This window comes from Nannobrachium achirus (assembly GCF_963921795.1).
Source record: "Nannobrachium achirus genome assembly, chromosome: 17".
NCBI lineage: Eukaryota > Metazoa > Chordata > Actinopteri > Myctophiformes > Myctophidae > Nannobrachium > Nannobrachium achirus.
In genome coordinates, this window is record NC_137824.1 from 9,649,370 (window position 1) to 9,677,017 (window position 27,648).

The 27,648-nt window shown below is 41.8% G+C and overlaps 1 protein-coding gene across 1 annotated transcript; it reads right to left on the minus strand.

Annotated features, from left to right (window-relative positions):
* Positions 1-714: 714 nt before the first annotated feature.
* Positions 715-24,931, minus strand: LOC308301884 (toll-like receptor 13; the record flags this gene model as incomplete). The annotated part of the gene is made up of 5 exons (XM_080746034.1): positions 715-730; positions 21,914-22,029; positions 22,403-22,461; positions 22,611-22,758; positions 24,890-24,931. The coding sequence occupies 5 exons, from the start codon at positions 24,929-24,931 to the stop codon at positions 715-717; spliced, it is 381 nt and encodes a 126-aa protein (XP_080602160.1).
* Between the last annotated feature and the right edge of the window lie 2,717 nt (positions 24,932-27,648).

The window sequence follows — 27,648 nt, forward strand, 5'->3', positions numbered from 1 at the left end:
GCAACATTTGACTGGGCACCCCTCCATGGAATCTTCCCTGTGGCGTTTCAGTAGCTGAACCTTTAAGAAACCAACATCATCAGCATTGCACATACATTTTGGTCACGGTGTATGTGGGAGCTAGGGGGTGAATGGAAATATAGGCATCTTTACCCGGGCCAGGTGATCTGAAGTCAGCTGATCTGGAGACATGTGCGTACTGTAGCTGTCATTGACGTCTAAAAGCAAGTTTATATTGAACATGAATGGTGAATTTTGCAAAAATAATAATAATACTAATGAATATGAGAGAGAAATAAGAGAAATACATACCATTCCTTGCTTGTTCTGATGGCACAGTGTGGATTTATTGGCATTGCTGGAGATCATTCTAAAGAAATACGGACAGAATTTACAAAATAAGGCAATTTAGCACCCTTAAAGTTGTTCCATGTACCTAGCGCGTGTCTGGTGTTAAGATAAATAAATAAATAAAATATAATAATAAGTCTTTAATAAGTTGGTGCAATAGCCACAGCAACTGTTGAGTATAAAAGGCTCTTGTTGACAAAGGGACAACACACCATTCCTTACTTAAAAGATGTTTTTGTCAAATGATATCATGCCAACATTAACATGCAGCTCCATGCAAAATAGTGACACTGAAGAAGCTACTGTAGCCTATATACAATCGACATTTAAACCAGTTTAACATTTCCATCAGCATAAGGTCTCCTAATCCAACCACCACCTATTGAAACAGACATGAGACACAATAAGAGATACATAATTATATGAAACATATTAGTCTACTAACCATCTTTGCAAACTCCAACACTGCCAAGTAGCTTCCAAAAAGCCTACAATGAGAGAACAAAAACATGAACTATGCTATAACTCAGACAAAGAACATTTACAATACAGTATGTCCACCCTGAGGCAGTAATGGGGAGGGCTTCACATACCATTATTAGGCTGGTTAAATGACTGAACATCCTCAGAGCAGCTTCCTCCAGAGGCTAGAGGGGAACATAACGTGAATATTGGATGCTATAACTTTTGAACTCATATCACAAGACTGATATGTTTGCATTGTATTGACAAAGGAACTAAGTGTTTGTATATTAAAGCTCTCATGCAATTAGATTTTGTCAATGCCATTTGAAAACTTTAGTTACTGCTTTGTAGATTGATCATTATTACAAAACATACATTAAACATGTCAACCCTATATACATTTCAGCAATTTGAAAACAGCAGATCTACAGGCTCACAATGTGTCGCAATGTGTCGCATTGTGATTTTGCAGATCTGCTGTTTTCAAAGGATTAGGATCCCGAAACAGGCTAACAAAATGGCAAGCATTTAATGCTATTATGCCAATAAGGCAAGCTTCAAACTCCGGACTAAATATAACATTTAGTCAAACAATGTCAGCCAGGTGATGCTATCTGAACAGCAAAATAAATTATATTCTCAAGAACTTACCAGTTCTTCTCACAACAGAAGGACAAGCCACACTGGTGCTACTGCAACTGTTTGAAATTTGAAAAACTCAAGTCACGTGAGATCTTGTGGGTCTCGCGAGATCTCACAAGAGGGAGAGGAGGGGAGTGGGAGGATCAGGAGGAGGGGGGGCAGTGATCAGCACCACACACATTGAAACAATGTCAATTCAATGTAGGGCATTTCAACATTGAAAAATCACCATTTATACTACATTGTTTCAACACATTTTTTTCAATTGTTGAAATGGTATCTGTAATTAAACATTGAATCAACATAGCCTTTTCAACCTCAACCAAAAATAACCAATCTGACCAAAATTCAACATTGAATCAATGTATTTTGCTAACATCGTCTGGCACTTTGGAAAGATGGTTTTTGGCAAGTTTCAGATGTATCAGTTGATTCATTTGTTTTAAACAGTTAGACCGTTCAGTCAAATCATTACCTGTTAGATCCAGGATGGTAAGCTGAGAACAATGTGACAGTGCTTCACCTAGGGTTGCATTGATGGGACCCTGCAATCTGAGTGTCCTCAGTGTGGGTATTTTGCAAATAATATTTAAGAGGTCTCTGTCTGTCCACACATCGTCAAATCCCAATAGTAGGTTCTCCAGTGAATCAAGGCTCTGTAGCACTTTTCTGATGGAGTAAGACATGTGATGCCTAAAACCCCACAAAGACACAGTAGTTATATTGCTTAGAAAGTACTTCTCTGCTATGTCCCACTCCCATCCATTATGATTACAACAGTCTGACAGGTCAATCGTCTTAAGATGTGGAAATACAGCTGTTGTGATGCTAAACTTTTTTATCGACTCTGACCTCACTGTCAACTCCCTGAGCTCAGAGGACATGTTTAATGGCAGATCTTTTGACTGAAAACACTCTAACTCAATTGTGATATCCAGCCCCCGTAAGCTTGGCAGTTGTAAGACAATGATGATATGTGGTTGGACATCAGACTCGGTTCCTGTAAGCTGGTGAGTGACTGGAAGGCAGCAGGGTTGATGGATGTGATATTATTCATGTCCAAGGTCAGTGTCCGGAGGTTAGACAGTCCCTGAAACATGTTGTCTGTCAGTGTTGTTAGTCTGTTAAAGGCCATATGGAGCTCTTTAAGTTGCACCAAGGGACAAAAGCCCCGTCATCTACATGAGCTATCAAATTATTTCCCAGATCCAAATCTGTGAGATTTGAAATATGGTAAAAATCTGTCCTGTTTACCTTTTGGATGTTATTGAAACTTAGGTCTAACGATATAACGTCTCTCGGAATGTCGTCTGGTATGCTATGGAGTTGAAGCCACTGACATTTCACTGAAACACCAGCAGAGACATTGTCAGAGTAAAGAATAGTGCAGTTTTTCAGAGAGAGGGCGAGATCATTTAGCGACCTACAACCGGGTCGCGACGTGGTCGGTAGTTTTCAGCGACCGGGTCGCAAAATCGAGCGACCGGGTCGCTAAATGGAGCAACCGGGTCGCTAAATCACCGACCGCGGCACTAAAGCGAGCGACCGGGTCGCTAAATGGAGCGACCGGGTCGCTAAATCACCGACCGCGGCACTAAAGCGAGCGACCGGGTCGCTAAATCGACCGACTGGGACGCTAATTCCATCGACCGGGACGCTAATTCCACCGACTGGGGCGCTAATCCAGCGACCGGGTAGGTAAATCCACCGACCGGTGGTCGCTTCCACCGACCTACTAACCCTAACCCTAACCCTAACCCTAACCCTAACCTCAGTAACCTTACCTCAGTTAGGCTAACCTGCCACGCAACCTCCCGACCGTTACCTCAGTTAGGCTAACCTGCCACGCAACCTCCCGACCGGGTCGCTAAATCACCGACCGCGTCGCTAAATCACCGACCGCGTCGCTAAAGCGAGCGACCGGGTCGCTAAATCGACCGACTGGGGCGCAAAATCTTCCGACCGGGTCGCTAAATCTACCGACCTAAAACTGCAGGCAGGTCGGTAGATTTAGCGACCGGGTCGGTCGATTTAGCGGCGCGGTCGGTGATTTAGCGACCCGGTCGCTCGATTTAGCGACCCGGTCGCTGAAAACTACCGACCACGTCGCGACCCGGTTGTAGGTCGCTAAATGATCTCGCTCCTACTGGTTTTTCAGGAAGTAAGCCAGTATAGGATTAAGATAAAGCGAGAACAACAGAAATAAGAAGAAACAATGGCAGCTTCCTGTCTGTAGCATCATGGCTGTCTTCAGGGTCAACTGTCAGGTACTTTTGGTGGAGTAATTCTGCTGTGGACACTGGTTGGTGACAACACTGTTCAGCATTGATGATCTAAAGAGGACACAACAGTAAAACAGTTACAGTACACATGTAAGCTTATATTTGATCTGTAACTACATAGATTCTACGTCTATATTCCACATGTCTCATGTTCCCTTTAAAGGACTATACACTATAGCATAATGTGTGGACAGCCTTGTCCCATGTCATTGTCATCTGGGACTCACCTACGATAACTGAACAAGATGTAAAGATGTTGGACATTCACATGTTAACTTTCAAATGAAGCTGTACACAGATGAACTCTCAAAAGGTAAGAGAGAACTCTGTCAACTTCTCCATTCAGCCTCTTTCACTTCACTGACAGTCATCAAGTTAAAGGGGAATACCACAGATTTTCAACATTAAACAATATCCCTTAGAGAAGTTAGAGCTGTGTGGAATTAAGAAAAGGGACACAGACATACATTGATGCTAAACAACCCCCAATTTCACACCTCAAAAACTAAAACACAAATAGCACCGACAACAATAAAACTTACGGGGGAATTAAAACAAACATGGTTACAGACAGCATGACTTCTGTTCACACAGCCTTCACTAGGAGGAAGCTGCCCTCACTGCTGTGAGGCTTTTTATTGACACACCCAAATTAGTACACGCCCACTCACAGGTGGCTCAGATCAAGTCATCATCACATCATTACATCAATCAGTCCACATTAAATTGCCCAGTGTCATTGTCCATTTAGTAAATAATAAAGATACAAATAAAGATAACAATATAAGAGCATAACTCAACAGTGTTTTAGCAACAAAAAAAAAACAAGTCTGTATGCATATCAATAGACCTGTCAATATCAAGATCAATAGATAAGTGGTAAGCAGCGTGTGCGTGATGTCCTGAAATTGCGTACCCCCAAATATTCAATCAGCAATGCAACACTATATGTAAACAACATGTTTTTAAATTATATAAAAAAATGGCCGCAATTGAAACAAGCCAAAGGCTTTCTTGGGTTTATCCTTTAAGTTGACCTTGTACCAGTGAACTGTACTGTCATGTACCTTTTCCTATATGCAGACTTCTAATAAAGTCTTCAATCAATCAATCAATCAATCAATTAATCAATCAATCAATCAACCAACATGAAACAAGAAAATGAAAACACTTCATGTCAAATAGGTTGCAGCCCCCCGTGCTAAAGTATCCACTGCATACAGTTACAGTATATACACACACAGAATGTCAAGAGCTAGAAGCTAAAACTTTCACTGGTACACCCTTTAGCAAAGGACATCTTCCCAATTATATAACATATATATAGCGTGAAAAGTCATCATGATCAGTAGTTTCCAGGATGAATGAATTGTAACATTGAATCCTACCTGAACTCCTAAACGTCAGAGACAACCATCCTTCCAGTGTTTTACTCAGACAGGAATGAAGTCCATTTGACCACAGCTCAGTTATACCTCAGAAATATCATGAGGTGACAAGTTGTGAAAGAGGAAGCACCCTAAACATACAGAAAGGCTTCAGTCTAGTGGAACTAGGACAGAACTATCAATCCGTTCAAACATCACGTTTACAAGGTCAGACAACAATGAAGTCCATTTGACCACAGCTCAGCTACACCTCAGAAACATCATGGGGTGACGAATAGTGAAAGAGGAAGAACCCTAAAAATGCAGAAACGCTTCACTTTAGTGGAACTAGGACAAAAATATCAATCTGTGCAAACAACAAGACTCCACTTTGCTCCATAGCACTTACTTGACCTGCTTTTTTTTGTTAAACTTTTTAGATTCTTGGTTCTTGGTTTACCTCATCCTACTGAGACACTACACTGTCTCTATGCATTTGATGTGTTTACCTGACTAAGGCCACATTCTCATAATATAATTCGGTTTAGTCGTGCGAATGGGAGGGGTGAAGTTGCCACATTCTTGCATATTTAATTGATACGTTTGCCCTCACACTGCACATTATCATCCGAAACAAGGAATCACTGAGTCCACGTCTGTCCACGGGACATACAGTATATCCAAGCTGCATAATAATGCCCCCTCCATCTCCCTGTGTTTATTAATTCTTCAAGTTCAACTCACAATGTATGAATGTAACCACAGGACCCCTGCAAAATTTGCCGCGCAGGCGTTAGCCGATTTATCTGCGGTCGAAGGTCGTCAACGAGCGATCACAAAATAAAACCAGCGGAGGGCGGAGGGACTCCCAAAATCTATCAGCAATAAACCAGACAGCAAATACTTTTAATTGCAAGATATGAATATCTACGAAGAGGAGGACGTCAACGTCTCTCTCTCTCTCTCTTGTCTCTTGCCCTCCGCTGGCTCCCTCTGCGCTCCGCGCATAACAGCGTTAAGCGTCTCCATTTGGACATGATTTGGCACAGAGAGCGCGCGCGCCAGCAAGGGCGAGAGAGCCACACATCGGCCTATATTTTATTAGGCCTATAGCCTATATATGATATACAAGTGACTCCAGTGGCACATTCCTTTCTATCTAACTGTGAGCAACAACTCCTCACAAATAATACACCATGCATGTGCGATCGAGGGAGCGGTGATCAGAAATCAATGAGGGGAGGAGGCGGCCAGAATCGTCAGAAATCTAATGAGAACAGACGGGGGGATTTAACCTTTTATAAATAACAATGGATTTTTTTTAAATATAGGGCTCTATCTTACAGACATTAGAGGAGAACTATTCACATGACCAGGCGTTTGCCAAAAGAAATAAACACAACGGTGGGGGTCCGGAAGTCGGGGGGACGAAGATTTACTATTCTGTCTATCGTGACCTATCATCGAGTCGGCTCATGCGACCTTCGCAACAGTCGACATGGCGACTTGCTCGCTACTGCATGCTTGGCGCTGTCTCCCGTGGATCAAGGTCGCCTGAGACGGCGCAACTATCAACTATATGTCTCTGTCCATGTTTTCTCTGCCGCGCCCCCACTGTTGTGTTTAGGCTGTATGGCAAAACCTACAGTAGCATGTGTCCCTCACACTCTTGCGTCATACTCTCTGTTCCGCATTTCTCTCCCCTCTGGCTTGCGCAATTGATCTCAACTTGCACAAGGCATTGACCAATAGCATTATTCTGTGAGGTAGCCAGTTTTTTCACTTTGTCCAAATTCAAGCTGTTTATTAGCCTTTCATTGGAAACTCTGTTTAACTCTATGGGCAGAGTTATCATCATTACTGTGCACCAGTGGCCACAGAGTCTGTTGTCACCATGACAGTCTCCATACCGGCCTATGGGATCATGTGGAAGCTGCCCTCTGGCCTGGTGATGCAGATGACCCAGAGCTGATAGTCTATCACTCTACGCTCATGGGCTGTGTTGTCATGGTTGCGGTGTATCCGCAGGCTATCCACAAGCTTAGCTTAGCTGTTTCATTCTGACTGGTTGCTGCTGCTGCTGGGAGCCTGTTTGATTGATTGAGTATTTTATTAGACAAAAATGGAGAACAGTACAAGTATAGTCAATACAATAAAACATGTAGTACAGTACAAGTACAGTTAAACACCCTGCCTAAAAGGAACATCCCAAATAAGTCCTTTCACGGTCTTGTTTACGTCGGAAGTTCTTGGTATTAAATTCATGGACATAACAAAAAATCAAAAATAACATTAAAAAATCATTGCAGTTATAAAAACACATAAAGGGTATAGGGAAACAAGGGGTGGGCTAAGGTAAGGGGGGGGGGGGGGGGGTGCTCACTTCTCGCCTGTCTGTGGTAAAAGTGATAACTACCTCCACCTCTGGCCTCCTGAAAGGTGAGGGCAGTTTTGAAGGAGGCCAGCGAACTACATGTATTAAGGGAGGTAGTCAAGGAATTCCACACCTGGGTGGCAGTGTTGTAGAAGGAGAATTTACGCATATTTGTTATATGGAATTGTATCATCAGATCGTTGTGTGCGCTCCCTCTGGTGTTGTGGCTGTGGGTGTGTGGCTGTTACACCTGCATATCTGCATGCTGATTACATGGTGCTTTGTTAAGTGATTTGAATCAGCTGTGTGGAGGAAGTGGAGCACACATTAACACACACCCTTTACCCCTGTAAGCTCACTGGGAAACCTGTGGTTATTGTGGTAGCTTGTGACAACGGTAGCACTAGGCTGAGGCAGATCTGCCTCACATCTACAGAGTTGTACAGGATTGATAACTTTCAGCAATGCAGATTTTTCAATAGATTTTATTTGGTGAAATTTCAGGAAATTGTGAAATATGCAAAACATGCCAGGGGAGGTATGAATATGCTCTGACTTTCTTTTACCAGTTTGGAGTTGAAGCCACCTGTAAGTGACTTGTCAGAGTGGTTTTAAAGGAGGGTAGGGATACCATCAAAATGTCAACTCCAATTAAGACACTAACAGTTAAAGGAGCACGTTTCAACCTTATGTTATACATGGTCCTTACTAATTCTCATTATTCAGATGGCAGAGACTTCAGGAACATGCCTACTGTACCAGTGACATCATCAGTGGGGATTCTAAGCTAATAGAAAAAATCAAACCTCGGTTCGAAGTGGAGCGGTGAATCTGAGCAGCTTGCTAAATGCCTAAACTGTAAACTGTAAACTGTGCCTGTGAGTGAGTGGTGAGTGTGCCTGGCCTGCACAAAACAGCGCCCCTCCTTTAACTAGTGTGTTGTGTGTGGCCACTCAAGGTATTGCCAGGCTACGGACACGGCCAGCCAGTCACCCAGCCAGCCACCCAGCCAGCCACCCAGCCACATACCCACGGACATACCTGTCTATTGGGAGCGCTTTCACCGCTCCAAAAACAGCCCGTCGGGGCAGCAGTGGTTCAGGGGTAGAGAAACCATCAATAGAACCCGGAGGGTTCCCAGTTCGATCCCGGGCTGCAGAGTCCTTGAGCAAGACTGAACCCCTAGTTGCTCCCGATGAGCAGGTTGGTGCCTTGCATGGTTTCCTCTGCCGTGTTTGTGTGAATGGGTGAATGTAATGCACATGTATGTAAAGCACCTTGGATAAAAGCACTATATAAAGCGCTATATAAATGCACCATTTACCTGTAAACTGCAAACTGAAACTAAAGCTGTAGGTTGAAACCACTTTGTTCATTATATATCTCTGAAAGATATAGCAGATCTACACATCCTGTAGACACCAACATTTCTAGTCTCTGTGGTCTGTTGAATCAGTGATGTGAGCTGCTCCATGAGGTTTTTCATGTTGTTTACATTGACATGTTATTAACCTAAATAATTAATGAAACGTGTTGATCACTATAATAGTTCATTTATTAACCAAAATAATTAATTAAACTATAATTAATCACATGAACACTAATAGCCTACAAGTCTTGCCATCAGATGAAGATGCAGCCTTAAAGCATAACTTTAATAGGAGTCAATTAATCCAATGATTAAAATTCACTCTTAGCAAATCAATAGGAATCATGAGTCTTACGGTACTCACATGCTTGTGAAATATGTATTTTGACAATATTAGAAGTTATCAATACAATAAAAATAAAGGGTTCATCCATCTTAGCAAAGACATTAATTACCAAAGTAATATATTCAATATAATTTGTAGAGTAAAGAAGCAACATGATAAGTAAATATAGTAGTAAGTAAGATATAGTAGTAACTAAGTAGTATAGTATAATGAAAACAACCGATGGTTTAAATGAGCAAATATTTGCATTAATAAAGCTATATATTATGCATGCATACATACATAAATGTATCTGTAAAGTTAAAGAGAATAGAGCCTCAGTGAGAGGTTGTATTCAGGAGAACAACCTTTAAAATAAATCACTGTCATGATCTCACCAGCCTCTGTTACTTTAATTGTTACCTGATCCCTGCTAAATAAACAATACATGAAATGAAAGGGAAGTTAAGTGTTATTATAATGCAAATATAATACATCCCCTTTAAAATGAATACAAATTCCCCACCAGATTCCCTTCATTCACATTCACCATAACACAATTACATGAAACAGCAGATTATTGATTCAAGTCCAGGTCAGTGTGAGGTGTGTCCAGAGCTCTGCGTAGGTTCTGCCAGAACAGTCCAGGGTGCTGTCCAGCCTGGGACCAGCTCAGGTAGGTGTGTCTCTTCATCAGCCTCCTCATGTGATAGTAGGGAGACAACTGGTGGGCTGGAATGTCCTCCAGAAACACCAGGATCAATACGTCCTTCTGTTCATCAAACAGACGGTAGCTGCACACAGGAGACCACAGGACATTTACCATGTATACGTATTTACAGTGAGACAAACTACTTGCATAAAAAAAGAAATCACTTCATTTTTTTTAAATTAATGCTCTATTAATGTATTAATTAATTCTATATTTACATAGTTTATAGTGTGACACTGCCCCATAAAAGTGAAAGGGTATATTTCCTTTCCATGCCAAAACATTAAATAGAAAAATAAATACAGATGTAAGTCAATTTTGCACAATACATACATTGTTCTGTAAATGTGTCCCTCGTTATGTTTTCATGGAATTTACAGTGAAACATCAGAGAAATGGCGCCCCCACCTGGCCATCTGGAACTCTCTAGAGCACCATTCACTCTCCAGGTAATGATGGCTGATCACACAGATGGTCTTTCTGCTGCCATAGATGGCATCTGCAATGTTCTCTATGATGGGTTTACCTGGAAACAAAACATACAGACATTATTCAAACCACGTTTCAAACTATTTCACTTCTTGAGAGACTGATAGATGATCCCTAGACAGAAAGAGGTCCCTACCTGCTCACAATCGTTAATTAGTGACACAAAGAGACATATTTATATAAATACAGTATTATTTAGAGACAGAGAGAGGTTTGTACCTGGTAGGAAGTCTCGGTGGTGCAGACAGAGTCTCCAGCCCTGCTCTCCCTCCAGCACTGGAAGTTTCTCTGCAAACCCAGAGCTCATCGTGAACGTTGTAGGAGATGAAGGCATCGTAGCGCTCAGGAGACCCCCTCTTTCTTTGCTTGGCATCATAAAGGAAGGCCAGGAAGAGGTAGTAGGCATAGAGAAGATGCAAGCTCAGGAAGTGGTAGGTGAAGGATGTGAGCAGAGTCAGCACAATCACACAAGTGGAGGAAATGAAGCAGATGAAGCTAGTGTCCACAAAACAGGAATGATAGTCAAAGTCCAGAAACCTGGTTCCTTTTTTTAGCCAGAGGATAGGCACAAGTGTAGCGGTGACCAAAAACAACCTGTGTCTGATTATTGTTCAGCATCCACTGCAGGAAGTCATAATTAGAGCAATCACAAGTGAAAGCGTTGCCAGCCATGTTAACATATTTGAGAGCAGGGAGAAAACTGAACACAGAGACATTGATCACTGCCAGCTCATTGTGGCTCAGGTCCAACCAGGAGAGTCTAGTCAGGTTTGCTTGTGCCAGGAAATCCAGGGATGTCAGATTACAGTTTATTAAGGAAAGAGTCTTCAGCTGTGGTACATGTTTAAATGAGTCTCCGTCTGGTTGTAAACTATGTTCAACGTACACGTGTTCCAAATGTTTCATATCTGAGAGCATGTCCCATACGATATGGATATTAAATTGATAAGAGTATTCTAGATTGAATTGTACTGTTAAGCTCTTCAGGTTCTGCAGTAAGGTGGTATTATAGTTTTGCCTTTGTAACTCATGAGGAGGTGCAGATGTCCTTTTTAAGGGGTCATTATAAAAATGTAGACCAAATATTTCAAGTTTATCTAGTCCTTCCAAATAGTTGCTGTTCCATTGATAATTATCATAATATTCCATGTCTAATTGCTTGAGTGATTTCAGACTCATGAATTCCCCTTTGCTGATTATCTCAATTATATTTGTATTCAGAGTTAGAACCTTTAACTGACTAAGATGTTGAAAAACACACTGTTTGAGTCCAGGAATGTTGTTGTTATGTAGATAAAGGTGTGTGAGTCTGGTTAAATGTAAGAAGTCTGAGCAGCTTAAAACCTTAATACGATTGTGATGCAGGTCAAGGATTTGAAGCATGGAGAGATTGTTAACATCGTCTGGCACTTTGGAAAGCTTGTTATTGGCGAGGTTCAGGTGACTCAGTTGATTCATTTGTTTTATTGAATCCTTGGACAGTTCAGTCAGGTCATTCCATGATAGATCCAGGTTGGTAAGCTGAGTACAAGGTGACATGGCTTTGCTAATGCTGTAATTAAAGTTACCATGCACAGAGATTGTTCTCAGTGTGGGTATTTTGCAGATATTATTTAAGATATCTCTGTCTATCCACACATTAAACCATTCCAGCCGTAGATTCTCCACTGATTCAAGGCTCTGTAGAGCATTTCTGATGGAGTAAGACAACAACCCCCCAAAAACACAGTAGTTATATTCTTCAGAAAATGCTTGTCTGGTATGTCCCACTCCCATCCATCATTATCCCAGAAGTCCAGAATGATTGTCTTAAGATGTGGAAACACAGCTGTTGTGAAGCTAAACCTTTTTATAGACCCTGACATCACACCCAACTGCCTGAGCTCAGAGGACATGTTTAATGGCAGATCTTTTGACTGAAAAGACTCTAACTCATTAGCTGTGATGTTCAGCACCTGTAAGCTTGGTAGTTTTAAGACTGGGATAATATCTGTCATTTGATTACAATCCACATGTAGTTCCTGTAGGCTGGTGAGTAACTGGAAGGCAGCAGGGTTGATGGGTGTGATATTATTATAAGACAAGCTCAGTATCAAGAGGTTAGACAGTCCCTGAAACATGTTGTCTGTCAGTGTTGTTAGTTTGTTACGGTCCATATGGAGCACTTTAAGTTGCACCAAATGGAAAAAAAGCCCTGTCATCTACATGAGTTATTGAATTATCACTCAGTTCTAACTCTGTGAGATTTGACAGATGGTAAAAATCTGTCCTGTGGATCTTTTGAATCTGATTGATTTTTAGTGTTAATGATATAACGTCTCTGGGAATGTCATGTGGTACGGTAAAGAGATCACATGAACTACAGTCCACTGAAACACCAGCAGAGACATTGTCCATTGAGTAAAGAACAGCACAGTCTTTCTCAAAGTAAGCCAGTATTGGACTAAGATGAAGCGAGAACAACAGAAATAAGAAGGGGAAACAATGGCAGCTTCCTGTCTGTAGCATCATGGCTGTCTTCAGGGTCAACTGTCAGGTACTTTTGGTGGAGTAATTCTGCTGTGGACACTGGTTGGTGACAACACTGTTCAGCATTGATGATCTAAAGAGGACACAACAGTAAAACAGTTACAGTACACATGTGACCTTTTATTTGATCTTTAGTGTCAGCGACTCGTCAGATCATTAAAGTATTTCACATTATAAGAGTGTTTTTCTTGAAATCGGCTGTCATATTGTTGTGGTTTTCACACTATTAAGATTGATCGCCGCCAGATATACCAGGATGTTATCCAGACCCAATACATATACTACATAGACAACATGGATATTGTTTGTATTCTAATTCATATGTGCATGATAGTGAGGCAGGACACTAATAATTGTATCTCTCACCACACGTGCATGCACGGCACGCACGTGTGCGCACACACACACACACACACACACACACACACACACACACACACACACACACACACACACACACACACACACACACACACACACACACACATGTAGATAGAGAAAGCGCACATGTTCAGTGCAGTGCTGCTGCGCCATTTTATCAACATGTTGAAGCGAGATGCGTTGGTTTTATATTGCTATGAAACAGCATCTACTGTATTATTATGAAACTGCAATATTACTACCAATAAGTACAAGAAATACAACTTGTGCACTGTCTTGTGCACTTAAGTGGCCTACTTGTGTGCCAGTGGCGTGCAAGTACTACTTTTGGTGTTATTCAGTGCTGTCTGTTTTGAAAAGTGAAATATCCCTTTAACATGAATCCAACATATTAATAGAAAAGATAATGTGTAATTATGTTTAATTTACACAACACTGATGATAGTGCTGTAAAACAATTCTATGAAATCTATGAAAAAGTTAAATCTACAACATAATGGTATACAATATGGAGTGGGGAGTCCTACTATCACAAGGAGGAGTTCATCTCTCTCTCAACTAAGGGGTCCTTGGATTAAAAAACATTGAAGACTCTTATCCTGAGCAATTTACTGTACACAATATAAATTGGAATAATCAGAGAAAGCATGAAGTCTAGTCAACAAACAGTCAATAGTCACATACTGTAAGTAGAGTGCAGAGAGAGAACACTCAGAACAGTGTATAGTATCTGAAAGAAACTAGGAATTCATTATTTCTAAACAAATTAACAATACAAAACAGAAAAGTCACAAGTAGTTTCCATGAGGAGGATTTATATTTTGTCCTTCAAAGCAATCAATGGTGATGCACCAAACACAGCAGATATATAAACCCAAAACGTGTTAATTTGGCTTGCATTGTGAGCTTGCAGATCTGTTAGTTTTGTTGCGCGACACCGCCATGCTTCAACATGCAATACAAATCAGACTCGTCTGCCTTCAGTGAGTCTCGGCCGCCGCGGCTGTAAACCCTTTAGTAATATAAATGCACACAGCATCACAGGGACACTTCATTAACCAGAATGCCTATGGAATTAATTTTATCTTACCAGACGAGCTGATTGTCTCTATAAGGTAAGGTTGTCAACGTGTGGTGTTTTTATGTTGAAGTTGATGCAATACAATCCTCCTCAAGTCCTTGTCAAAATATCCAGGTTTTTTCCACTATGAATATACTTTTCTTGGATTTATAACTTTTTACAAACGTGTGAAACTGCATGTTGTCTTTTTAATTAACATCTCGCAGATAAAAACTTTCATTTCAGCTGCTCCACCACGGAGCTGCTACACTCTGACTGACGAGGCTGAATATCCAAAGGTTATGTTTGTGAGGTCATCCCAACAAGTTACAACCAGTCTGCTAGTAGGCTCTACTTCCATAATTTTGCGTCACCGATTATCCTTGATCCATTCATTGCTCTGGCCTCAGTGCCGTGGAGCAGACAGACAGACAGGAATATGGCCTGTTCTCTATTGCCTGAGCAACAGAGCCCGGGGCTCTGCCCGACCCGACCAATTAGCATTTATTTTAGGCTCGGCCCTACCCGACAACGTCGGGCCGTGTTGGGTAGGTTCGGGCTCGGGCAGAATTTGAGAACTCTAAGTCACATACATAGATTGATAGATTGTAGAGAGAGACTATTATATAGTGACTAGTACAGTATATAGTGTCTGAAAGAAACTAGGAATTCATTATTTTTAAACAACTAACAATACTGTGTACAAAACAGAAAAGCCACAAGTAGTTTCCATGCAGGAGGAAGGAATTGAAAGATTGAATCCTACCTGAACTCCTAAAACTCAGTGACGATCATCCTTCCAGTGAGTTGATCAGAGGAGAATGAAGGATCGTTTTAGAGTTCATCTGACATGGAAGTCCTTTTGACCACAGCTCAGCTGCACCTCAGATCACAATAGAGGAGAGAAGTGTAAAACCAAACACTATCAATGCAGAAATACTTCACTTCAATGACAATAGAGGAGAGAAGTGCAAAACCATGCTCTGTGCAAATGTGGAATTACTTCACTTCAATAGAAACAGATCAGTGACGCGGGAAGTATGAAATCCCAGGGGGGGCTGAGCTTGGGAGACACGCACGCGCGTGGAGTCCATGCGCGCGCCCGAAATTTTGCGGTTTTTAAAAAATGTTTTAACCTGGGTTTTATTGCGGTTTTAAGGGGGTTTTGGGTGATCTTTCCCCACACAACGGTATAGCAAGGAGCAAACAGCTGCACAGTTAATAGTTATTTTAGCACACAGCGCACACGCACGTCACACACACACACACACACACACATACACTAAAAAGATTGTTCTGTTCCCACGTTAGATTCAATAGGCTATTATTAACTGCACGGCGGCAGACAGTTTTGCAAATAAGTCAAACTTTTTGCATTCACAGCGGCAGCATTATAATAAATGTATTTCTCAAAGGGGGAAGGAGAGAGAGATAAAGTACACTATAAAGTAAATCTTACTTTGTTAAAACCTCCCTTTATCCGATAGCGAATAAACTAGATAGATAGATACCTTTATTATCCCAAGGGGGAGGGTGTCCCGAGTCGGGCTTGAGGGGTGGAGGGTGGTCCCTGGAGCTCTGGAGGTTCCAGGGACCCCCTGCCTTGTACTGTTAGTCAGTGCCTAAAGTGGGCACTTCCTCCATCACGGAGGTATAGAGGCCGGCGCAGGGCGCCTGTCCGTGATGTCATGCAATAATCCCTTGGTAAGTGCTTTGTTGCAAATTAATGAAGCAAAACACACAGTCCACCATAATGCAATGTTGTTTACATGCAGCCTTGCGGTTCTGCATTGAAACTGGGAGACTGTTTCCGGCCGGGAGGAACGTAGGCACAATGGTGGGGGCCAGTGGGCAAGGAGGTTGGGAGCGCTTGACTGTATCCTCTTGGACCGCACGGAGGTGCCGAAAGTCGCGGGGACGAAGATTTACTATTCTATAACTCTATTCTATAAAACAAAAATCCCACCCCCCCGGCCCAGGGGGGGCTGGGACGCTACCAGGGTGGGCGCCAGCCCCCATAGCCCCCCCCCCCTTCCCGCGCGGATGAACAGGATGATAATCATTCTACAGTGTAAACAACACCCTACAGGCCAACACCATATGAATTATTGAAAAAGGCTTCTTATTAAAGAAAACGGAGGATACGGGTAATTATAGAATGCTGTACCGTATTTAGACAGGTGTGAGACTTTATTAAGCACTTTGTTTGTGAAATCTGAACGTTTGTGTAGTTGGTTTAGGGCTAAATAAGTCGCTCTGCCCAAACCCATGTAAACCTGCTAGGTCTCTAGTACTCTCTACGACCATGTGTGAGCTACAAAGGGCTAAAATCGCTTTGGGAAACCCAGCCATTATCATTAAGACAGTTTGACATTTGATTTAGGAATTATTGTCACTATAGGTCAATTCCTTCTCTTTATGAAGGAAACCTTACAGCTTTAACAGCAAAGGTGAAAAACTACCTGCACCGATTGAACACATTACCTCTTTCCCTTGCAAGCAGCCATCAACATTAATATACTCCCTAGATACCTATATTTGTTTCAATTCTTACCTATCTTCCTACCAAATCAATTCTTTCGACAATTAAATTAAATAATTAAAAAATGTATATGGAAAAAACACCAAGAATATGTAAACCTTTACTTCAGAGGGAAAGATCAAAGGGTGGACTTGGTTTACCTGTGATGCTGTTATTATTGGGCAGCAAATATGTTTAAAATTGCACTCTGGCTCTCAGAGGCCGAGGACAGCTGGGTTCAATTGGAATCTAACTCCTGTCACTCTTCGTCCTTAAAAGCGTTAGCATGTGGCAGTCAGTCTCCCACTCAAACCTCTAGGCAACGTTCTTCTAGTCCTCTTGTTATTTATTTTCCTCTTTAAATATTTGGCAACAAATTAGACAACACTTTGGATGGACATCCTGGTCTCAAGCTATACCGTTATTTAACAACCAATAACTAGCCAAACAGATGGAAGATTTTTCATCTGGTCGACACAAGTTTTGTCTTGTCTGGGAGACCTCTACATAGACAGCACGTTTGCCAGCTTCACACAGTTAGCCTAGACATAAACACTTCGACTTATTTGGACTTAACTTTGCTAGACATAATACCTTATCATTTCCACAGATTCCACTGGCTTCGGGCATTGACCTTATCTTACCAGTTAAGCAACTGTCAATAGGCCATATTTCTTTTCTATATAATCTATTATCGACAGCGACTCCTCCTGCATTTGTTGAAGATGAAAGTAGGGTGGGAAACCAAACTGGGCATCACTATATGTCAGACAAGTTTGCAACGCTGCATCAAGTGCTGTTAACTCTTCATCATCCTGTGAGAGACTTGGTCTCATTCAATTCAAAGTACTTCATAGTATACATTATAGTTAAGCTAGCTTATTGCGAATATATTCAGATCTCTCTGACACCTGTGATAGATGCTCTCAAGATCTGACTCATTTGTTTTGGTCATGCCCAAGCCTGGCGGAATATTGGAGATCTTTTTTCAAGGTAACTTCAGAAATAATAGCACTAAATGTGGATCCATCACCTCGTATTGCCATTTTTGGTGTCCCTGAAGAGGGAACCAGAATCAATACCAGACAAAGAATATTTGCCTCTTTAATTGCTCGTCGTCGAATCCTCCTCTTGTGGAAAAAACATCAACCCCCTTCGAATACTTCCTGGCTGCGGGACCTGATGTCATTAGAAAAAAACAAAACCTAATGGACCGACCTTGACAATTTAAGAAAGTCAATCCATGTAATAAAAAAAAAAAGTAAATGTCTAAGGTATAATGTAATCAATATGTGCAAATGTATAACTATGTGCAAAATCTGTGGAATAAAATGTATATATAATCATTTTAAAAAACACAGTTTGACAGGTCGTTGTCTTAAGATGTGGAAATACAGCTGTTGTGATGCTGACCATTTTCATCGACTCTGGAATCACTCTCAACTGCCTGAGCTCAGAGGACTTGTTTAATGACAGATCTTTTGACTGAAAAGACTCTAACTCATCAGTTGTCCAGCTCCTGTAAACTTGGTAATTGTAAGACAGTGATAATAATATGTAATTTGATTGGACGTCAGACTTAGTTCCTGTAAACTGGTGAGTAACTGGAAAGCAGCAGGGTTGATGAATTTGATAATGTTATCATCCAACCCCATGAGGTTAGACAGGGCCTGAAACATGTTGTCTTCAGGTTCAGGTTCAGGTTTATTAGTCACATGCATATCCATACAGGTACAGACATACAATGAAATGCTTGTGCCTTATTACACACAGAAACATCAACCCACAACAACAAGACAACAACAAGTCACCCAAGACAACCCAGAAACAACAAAAACCATACAGTGTAACAGTGTACAGTTTAAAAACTGCGTACAGTGCACATGACTACCTACGTCTCGCATTCATCTCTTCGTTAAGCAACCTGATTGCTTGAGCATAAAAACTATTACTGAGACGGGTGGTGTGCGATGAGATGCTCTGGTAACGTTTTTTGGATGGGAGGAGATAGAACAGGGAATGGGCGGGATGACTGCTGTCCTTTAAGATGTTCTCTGTCTTTTTCTTACAGCGTGTGTTATAGATTGTGTGTAGCTGTGGTAATTCTGTGCCAATGATTTTGGCAGCTCTCTTCACAATTCTCTGTAACTGTTTACTGTCTTGAACAGTCACGTTACCAAACCACACTGTGATGCATCCTGTCAAAACACTTTCTATGGTACAGCGATAGAAATTTACAAGAGCCTTGGTGCTCAGGCCAAATCTCCTGAGGCGCCTCAGAAAGTACAATCGCTGCTGCGCTTTCTTTAGGATACCTTTGCTGTTTAGAGACCATGTGAGTGAGTTTGTTATGTGAACACCCAGGAATTTGAAACTGTCCACTATGTCTACAGGTGAACCATTTATGGTTAAGGGACTGTGATTGACTTAAGACTTCCTAAAGTCAACGATGATCTCTTTTGTTTTGAGGAAGAAAATCCATTTGTTTACAAACGCTCGCGAAACTAAAATCCAAACTGGGGCCGACCATCGCGGTAAAGTGTCGCCGTGAAAACAATCAGATCTCTGCTTCCCTGGTGTTCTTTGCACCTCATTCATAGATAAAGCCCTTTTTATGTTTCAGCCTACAGTAGAATGGAAATCAATGCAGCGTAGTCGCGCCATTTTCTCTCTCTGCGAGCCACGGTGTGACGTATGGACTAGGGTCATTCACAGGGAACACAACATGCGCGCAGCACACTGCACAGTTAACCCTTTGTTGTCTCGTTGAGGAATGAGACAACTCCTTTTGGCAGAGCGACCTCTAGTGGCCTTATCTCGTTACTGAACGAGTTTGGCCCCTTGGGTGTTAATGATATAACGTCTCTGGGAATGTCTTCTGGTACGCTATCAAGATTACAATGATAACAATCCACTGAAACACCAGCAGAGACATTGTCAGAGTAAAGTGCAGTGCAGCATTTCAAGAAGTAAATCAGCATGGGATTAAGTTGAAACGTGAACAACATAAATAAGAACACAATGGCAATGGGGACACAATGGCAGCTTGTATGTAAATGAATGTTTTAAATTAGCAAATAAGTAAGCAATTTACCCCGAGTGAGAGGACATTATGCTCTCATAATGTCCGCAGTGCGGGTGTTATCGGACGAGGCGCCAGCCGAGTCCGATAACACCCGCACTCAGGACATTATGAGAGCATAATGTCCGACCCCGAGTGGTAAATAGCTTTTCTACCACTTTTTCCCGTATACATGAAAGAAAACACATAGTTGTAACTTGCAAGGATCTTAAGTTACAATCATTATTGCCTATACAACTTCCGCGAGACAGCAGATAGTTCCACAAACAACATCTTCTACTCACCAACAGATGGCGCCAACTCCATAGTAATCCATGCGTCTAGCTTACAGCTAAGCTAACATCAGTTAAAAGCACCGTTCCGGCCGTAAATAGAGGCTGTTCGCTTCCAGAAAGGCATAGGTTCAGAGAAAAGGGGCTTTAAAGTTGGCGGATTGCATTGGATCCAAATAAATCGGCGACGATAGTACGCACGTTAGTAAACATAGGACCGCTGCGACCTTCATTTGTTGGTTGGGGGAACTACCTCCTGAAGTCCCCGGATGTACACTGAGGCGCATTGATCTCGGACACACAACTTTGCGGCAGTTGTCCTCTCATAACCTCCGGAATTTAGCCAATCAGAATCCAGTATTTGAACACGTGACTCGAAAAAGTGGTAGAATACCATTTATTAAGCTAGATTCTATATAATGCATGCATATATCAAAGCTGATTAATATGGTAATGAGCAATGAAGAAAGACGTAAATGTAAAGTTATGGAGAATAGAGCCTCAGTGAGAGGTTGTATTCAGGAGAACAACCTTTGAACTAAATCCACTTTTTCTGATAAATCAATAAAAACACATCTTCCACCTTCACCATTTACACCAAACATTGGTTACACACTGTCATGATCTCACCAGCCTCTATTGACTGTAATGTATAATTTGTAATAACTTGTTTGAATTCTAAATGATTCCTACTAAATATAGAAATGCAGGAAATGAAAGTTAACTTAAATTAATTACAAAATAAAACACAATTATAAAATCCAATAGAACGTCAAATATAAAGTGAATTAAAAACATAATATCGAATTAGAATAATAAAAACAGGTTTAAGTAATGAAAAAAAGCTGTTATGACACGCAAGAATAAATCAGGCTATCTAATTAGCTAATATTATTGATGACGTCACCCCGCGCCACTGCTCATTGTACTTCACTGTCTGTGGGCCTGGCCGGTCCGTCTCCCCCTGCCCACACTATGACAACCAGGAAGTCGCCTTAGGGGAAAATGTATTTTATTACTAAATCTGTGGATACAACATTTATATTACCTATCATATATCTTAGTTTTAGAAACAATGTTCATGTAAAGTAGTTTGTTTAGCTTATTTGTTGAAATGATAATAATCGCTATGGAGTTTGGTGGATTACCACCGCTGGGCGGTTGAAGGCTAGAGGAGGGAGCTAAAGACAGACACAATTTTGATAGTTATAATGATAACGCTTCAACAAACTAGTTCACATGAACAATATCGATGTAACTAAGATATTCGAACGGGTATATTATATTGTATATGCACAGAATTATAATTAAAATAGATTTTATGTTGAGGCCACTTCCTCAATTTCCTGGTCAGTGCGAGCCGAGTCAGCCAAGAGGCGTTGCTCTCTCTCTACTCTCTGACTGTTTCAGAGCGTTTACAGAGAGACCACGTGACACACTGTATCACAATGTAAAACTTTGGGGCACGACATACGGTAACAGCTTTAAAGAGGTGAGCCTTACGAAGTGCTTTGAATAAAATATACCAGCAGGTAACAACTAACGCTAGCACTGTCTGTTAATATAATAATACAATAATAAATCCCCTCCAGATTCTTTATCATTCACAAATTTTGTGTTTCATTCTCAGGTGTGTCCAGAGCTCTGCGTAGGTTCTGCCAGAACAGTCCAGGGTGCTGTCCAGCCTGGGACCAGCTCAGGTAGGTGTGTCTCTTCACCAGCCTCCTCATGTGATAGTAGGGAGACAACTGGTGGGCTGGAATGTCCTCCAGAAACACCAGGATCAATACGTCCTTCTGTTCATCAAACAGACGGTAGCTGCACACAGGAGACCACAGGACAGTTACCATGTATACGTATTTACAGTGAGACAAACTACTTGCATAAAAAAAAGAAAAAAAAAACATTCACTTAATTTTTTGTAAATAATGATATATTAATGCTCTATTAATGTATTAATTAATGCTATATTTACATAAAGTTTATAGTGTGACACTGCCACATAAATGTCTGAAAGGGTATATTTCCTAAAAAAATAAAAAAAAATAATAAAAAATACAAATGTCCCTCATTATGTTTTCATGGAATTTACAGTGAAACATCAGAGAAATGGCGCCCCCACCTGGCCATCTGGAACTCTCTAGAGCGCCATTCACTCTCCAGGTAATGATGGCTGATCACACAGATGGTCTTTCTGCTGCCATAGATGGCATCTGCAATGTTCTCTATGATGGGTTTACCTGGAAACACATTTAAACATACAATTCTTGAGAGAGAGAAAGAGAGAGATAGAGAGAGGAGAGGTCCCTAACTGCTTACAACCGTTAGTGACACAAAGAGACATATTTATATAAATACAGTATTTATAGAGACAGAGAGAGGTTTGTACCTGGTAGGGAGTCTCGGTGGTGCAGACAGAGTCTCCAGCCCTGCTCTCCCTCCAGCACTGGAAGCATTTCTCTGCAAACCCAGAGCTCATCGTGAACGTTGTAGGAGATGAAGGCATCGTAGCGCTCAGGAGACCCCCTCTTTCTTTGCTTGGCATCATAAAGGAAGGCCAGGAAGAGGTAGTAGGCATAGAGAAGATGCAAGCTCAGGAAGTGGTAGGTGAAGGATGTGAGCAGAGTCAGCACAATCACACAAGTGGAGGAAATGAAGCAGATGAAGCTAGTGTCCACAAAACAGGATTGATAGTCAAAGTCCAGAAACCTGGTTCCCTTTTTAGCCAGAGGATAGGCACAAGTGTAGCGGTGAGCATAAACTACCTGTGTTTGGTTGTTGTTCTGCATCCACTGCAGAAAGCCAACATTAGACAATTCACAACAATCAAAAGGGTTTTTATTCATGATAATATACTTGAGAGCAGGGAGAAAACTGAACACAGAGACATTGATCACTGTCAACTCATTCTGTCTCAGGTCCAGCCGGGAGAGTCTAGTCAGATTGGCCTGTGCCAGGAAATCCAGGGACGTCAGATTACAGTTTATTAAGGAAAGAGTCTTCAGCTGTGGTACATGTTTAAATGAGTCTGGGTCTGGTTGTTCACTATGTTCAATGGACACGTGTTCCAAATGTGTCATATCTGGGAGTATGTCCCATACACTAAATGTATAACCTGGATGAGATGGTTCTATGAACTGTTCTGTACTGTACTGTACTGTTAAACTCTTCAGGTTCTGCAGTAATGTGGTATTATAGTTTTGCCATTGTAACTCATGAGGAGGTGAAGATGTAATTTTAACGGTGCTATGATAAAAATATAGAGTGTTTCAAGTTCATCAAGTCCTTCCAAAAAGTAGTTTCTCCATATCAAACCAAAATATTCCATGTCTAATTGCTTGAGTGATTTCAGACTGAATACCCCTTTGCTGAGCGTCTCAATGGCATTTGCATTCAGAGTTAGAACCTTTAACTCATTAAGATGTTGAAAAACACATGGTTTGAGTTCAGTGATGTAGTTGCGATCTAGATGAAGGTCTGTGAGTCTGGATAAATGTAAGAAGTCTGAGCAGCTTAAATCAGTAATATGATTCTTACTCAGGTCGAGGATTTGAAGCATGGAGAGATACTTAACATCATCTGGCACTCTGGAAATGTAGTTCTCGGCGAGGTTAAGCTGACTCAGTTGTTTCATTTGTTTTATTGAATCCTTAGACAGTTCAGTCAGGTCATTATGTGATAGATCCAGGTTGGTAAGCTGAGTACAAGGTGACAGTGTTTTACCAAGGCTGTCATTGATGTTAGCCCCCCTCAGTGTGAGTGTCCTCAGTGTGGGTATTTTGCAGATATTATTTAAGAGATCTCTGTCTATCCACACTAGGGCTTTCACCGACTAGTCGACTAATTGACTAGTCGACTAGTATAACCACTAGTCGATCTCGTAGTTACTAGTCGAAAAGTCTATAAAAAAAGTTTTTTTCCTTTCCCCTTTTTTTTTTTTTTTTGCTTAAAAGATAACAAGCTATAATCTCAACTAATCATAACTGTACGTTTTCCTTTTACAATTATAAATACAATAAATCAGATTACCCACAATACCTAATCACCCGGTACACACCGCTGCTTCCCCCACACTGACAGTCAGTAAACAAGCATGGCTGCGAACAACGCAGCATCAACAAGTGGCCCAGCGCCAGCTAAACGGGCTCGCCGCTCAGCTGTATGGGAGTATTTCACAGAAGATGTGGAGAAGAAAACAGTGGAGTGTAAACTGTGTAAGACTACCCTTAAATTCAACAGCAATACGTCTACTATGAGTAACCATCTGGCTAGCAAACACCCGCTTCCAACAGACAGCAGCGCCGCCGAGGCCCCCGCCGGGAAACAGGTTGCAAAGCGGCAGACAACAATTGGAGACTATGCCCCACGCCCATTCACAGAGCAAAGACGAAAGAAGATAACAGAATTAATTCTCAACGTGGTTGTCAAAGATGTTCGGCCACTCGCTGCCATTTCTGGAGAAGGCTTCAAGGAATTGATTACATTCTTCGAGCCAAACTATACGATCCCGTGCCATGCTACAGCTTGGAAGACAATCACATTGCAGTACAATTCTCTGAGAGCCAAAATCACCATTGAGATGAAAGATAAAAGTGTCTCTTTCACTACCGACTTGTGGACGTCTTGCACTATGGATCCGTATATTACAGTGACCGCTCACTTCATTACAGACGGCTGGAAGATAATAGCAAGAGTGCTGCGAACAAGCATCATGCCAGAGAGACACACTGCTGTAAATATTGCCCGAAGGCTGACAGAAACGATCGAGGCGTGGAACTTGCATGTGTTTTGCACCGTGCATGACAATGCAAGCAACATGAATCTGGCAATGGAGCTTTGTGAGGAGTTTCCCAACGACCTGGGGTGCACAGGGCACACCCTTCAACTAGCCATAAAATCGGGGTTAGACTTACCTGAGATTGAGAAGACCACAGCAGCTGCTAGGCGTCTTGTCAGCTTTTTCCGCAAGTCCTCTGTTGGACACTGTGCTTTGAAGAAATGCCAGAAAAACCTGGGCATGAAGAAAAAGAAGCTCCAGAACGATTGCGTGACCCGCTGGAATTCCACATTCACCATGCTGGAACGACTGCATGAGCAGCGCATCCCGGTGCTGGCAGTTCTCAACGACGAGGAGACAACGAAGCCGTCCCAGAAAAAGGCCCTCTCCCTTAAAAACGGCCAGTGGGATTTAATGGAGCAGCTGATCCCTTTACTGAGGCCGCTAGCCTTGGCAACAAAAATCATGTGTGGACAGGCACATGTCGGGCTGTCGTTTATCTATCCCGTAATACTGAACCTGGTTAACAACACGCTGAGAGCCAGTGAGTCTGATATGGTTGCTACCCGCAAGTTCAAGGACACCGTGAGGACAGCGCTTACAACACGCTTCAAGTTGGATAGTGATCGTTTGGCTGAATCCATCCCCATCACGGCATGCTTGCTGGATCCCCGCTTTAAGCAGCTAAAATGCCTCCCAGAAAGTTCCAGAGCGGAGGCCTGGGCGCACTTGACACAGCTGGTGGAAGACGGAGGCGAGGAGGAACAACCAGGAGCAACAGCTACAGGTGCTAACCATTAACATTAACTTAATTTAACTATTATAAATAACCCTATAATATTGTGAATAACAATGTAAATCCCGTATATTGGCTCACTAAATAATTGTAGCCGATCCACAAGCTCATTTTGCCGTGCGAAACAGCGCGTCACGTTGTGTGAGCTTGTAGATTTGGCTATGATTATACTAGTTGAATAGAATAGAAAAACAACGCCATTAATGTGTCTTAATTTTCACCATATAGATGATGATGACACCGAGGACAGCGTTGGAACGGAGCGGGTGACTCCCCGTGGGAAAACTAGAATGGAGAGTGAATTTGAGGAGTTGTTTGGACCTAGTTTCGAGAGCACCGACAAAAAGAGAGCCACGACTGCTGCAGATGAGCTGCGGGATTACACACAACTACCCCCATTACCTACAATGGAAAACCCCCTGGCGTGGTGGGCTAAAAATGAGGAGCGTTTCCCCCGTCTTGCCAAGCTTGCGAAAAGCTACCTGGCTGTTCCAGCCACCAGCACCCCGAGTGAACGTGTCTTTTCCCTGGCCGGGAACACGGTCAGCCGACAGCGGTCAAGTTTGCACCCTGACCACGTTGACAAACTGGTCTTTCTGAACGCGAACCAAAGAGAAGGGAAGGTGGACACAATAAACGAGGAGGACTATGAATCTGACACTGACAGTGAGAGCGAGTAGCCTACAGTCTTGTGTTATACAGGCAGCAGTTGGATGTATTGTTGTTTATTTTTTGTTTCATGAGGAGACATTCAAGACATCTTGGTGAGTCCATGCACTTTTCATTTATTGTTGTAGCAGCTTAAAATTGATGTTGATTGTGGAATTCTGAGCCTGTTGTTGGTTTGTGCGCGTTCTATTCAGTCACACACGTGCGGTTGTTTATATGTTGTCATGACAACCTAGCTGCGTAGCAGCTGCAGCAGCCAGCCAGCTGTAAATGTGCCCCAGTCAGAGCGGCGTGTACTGTACTACTGTACTATATAAAGGTTTTATTTTATTTATTTTTTGTTTGGTTTTATGTTCAGAGGCTTTACTACTACATTGTGTGTGAGAGATGTATGTAATGCTTGAATTGCTGCTGTTTAAAAAATACAAATTGTCATTGTTGCCTGAAACTCTTCTCTCTGCGTCTTTTTTTAATTACATAATATGTTAACGACTAGTCGACTAGTCGACTACAAGCCCTTTCAACTAGTCGATCTGTAAAAAATGCTTGAAGTGAAAGCCCTAATCCACACATCCTTAAAATACACCTGTAAGCTCTCCAGTGAATCAAGGCTCTGTAGAACCTTTGTGATGGATTCATGAGACATGTAATTACCCCTCAAAGACACAGTAGTTATGTTCCTTAGAACATACTTGTCTGGTATGTCCCACTCCCATCCATCATTATCCATGAAGCCCAGATTGATTGTCTTAAGATGTGGAAATACAGCTGTTGTGATGCTAAACCTTTTTATTGATCCTGAAATGATGTCCAACACCCTGAGCTCAGAGGACATGTTTAATGGCAGATCTTTTGACTGAAAAGACTCTAACTCATGAATTGAGATGTTCAGCTGCTTTAAGCGTGGTAGTTGTAAGACAGTAATGATATCTGTCATTTGATGAATGTGGCCGGACCAACCCCACCAGTTTACAAGACTTAGTTCCTGTAAGCTGGTGAGTGACTGGAAGGCAGCAGGTTTGATAGATGTGATATTGTTATAATCCAAGTTCAGTATCAAGAGGTTAGACAGTCCCTGAAACATGTTGTCTGTCAATGTTGTTAGTATGTTATTGTCCATATAGAGCTCTTTAAGTTGCACCAAATTGACAAAAGCCCTGTCATCTACATGAGTTATTAAATTAC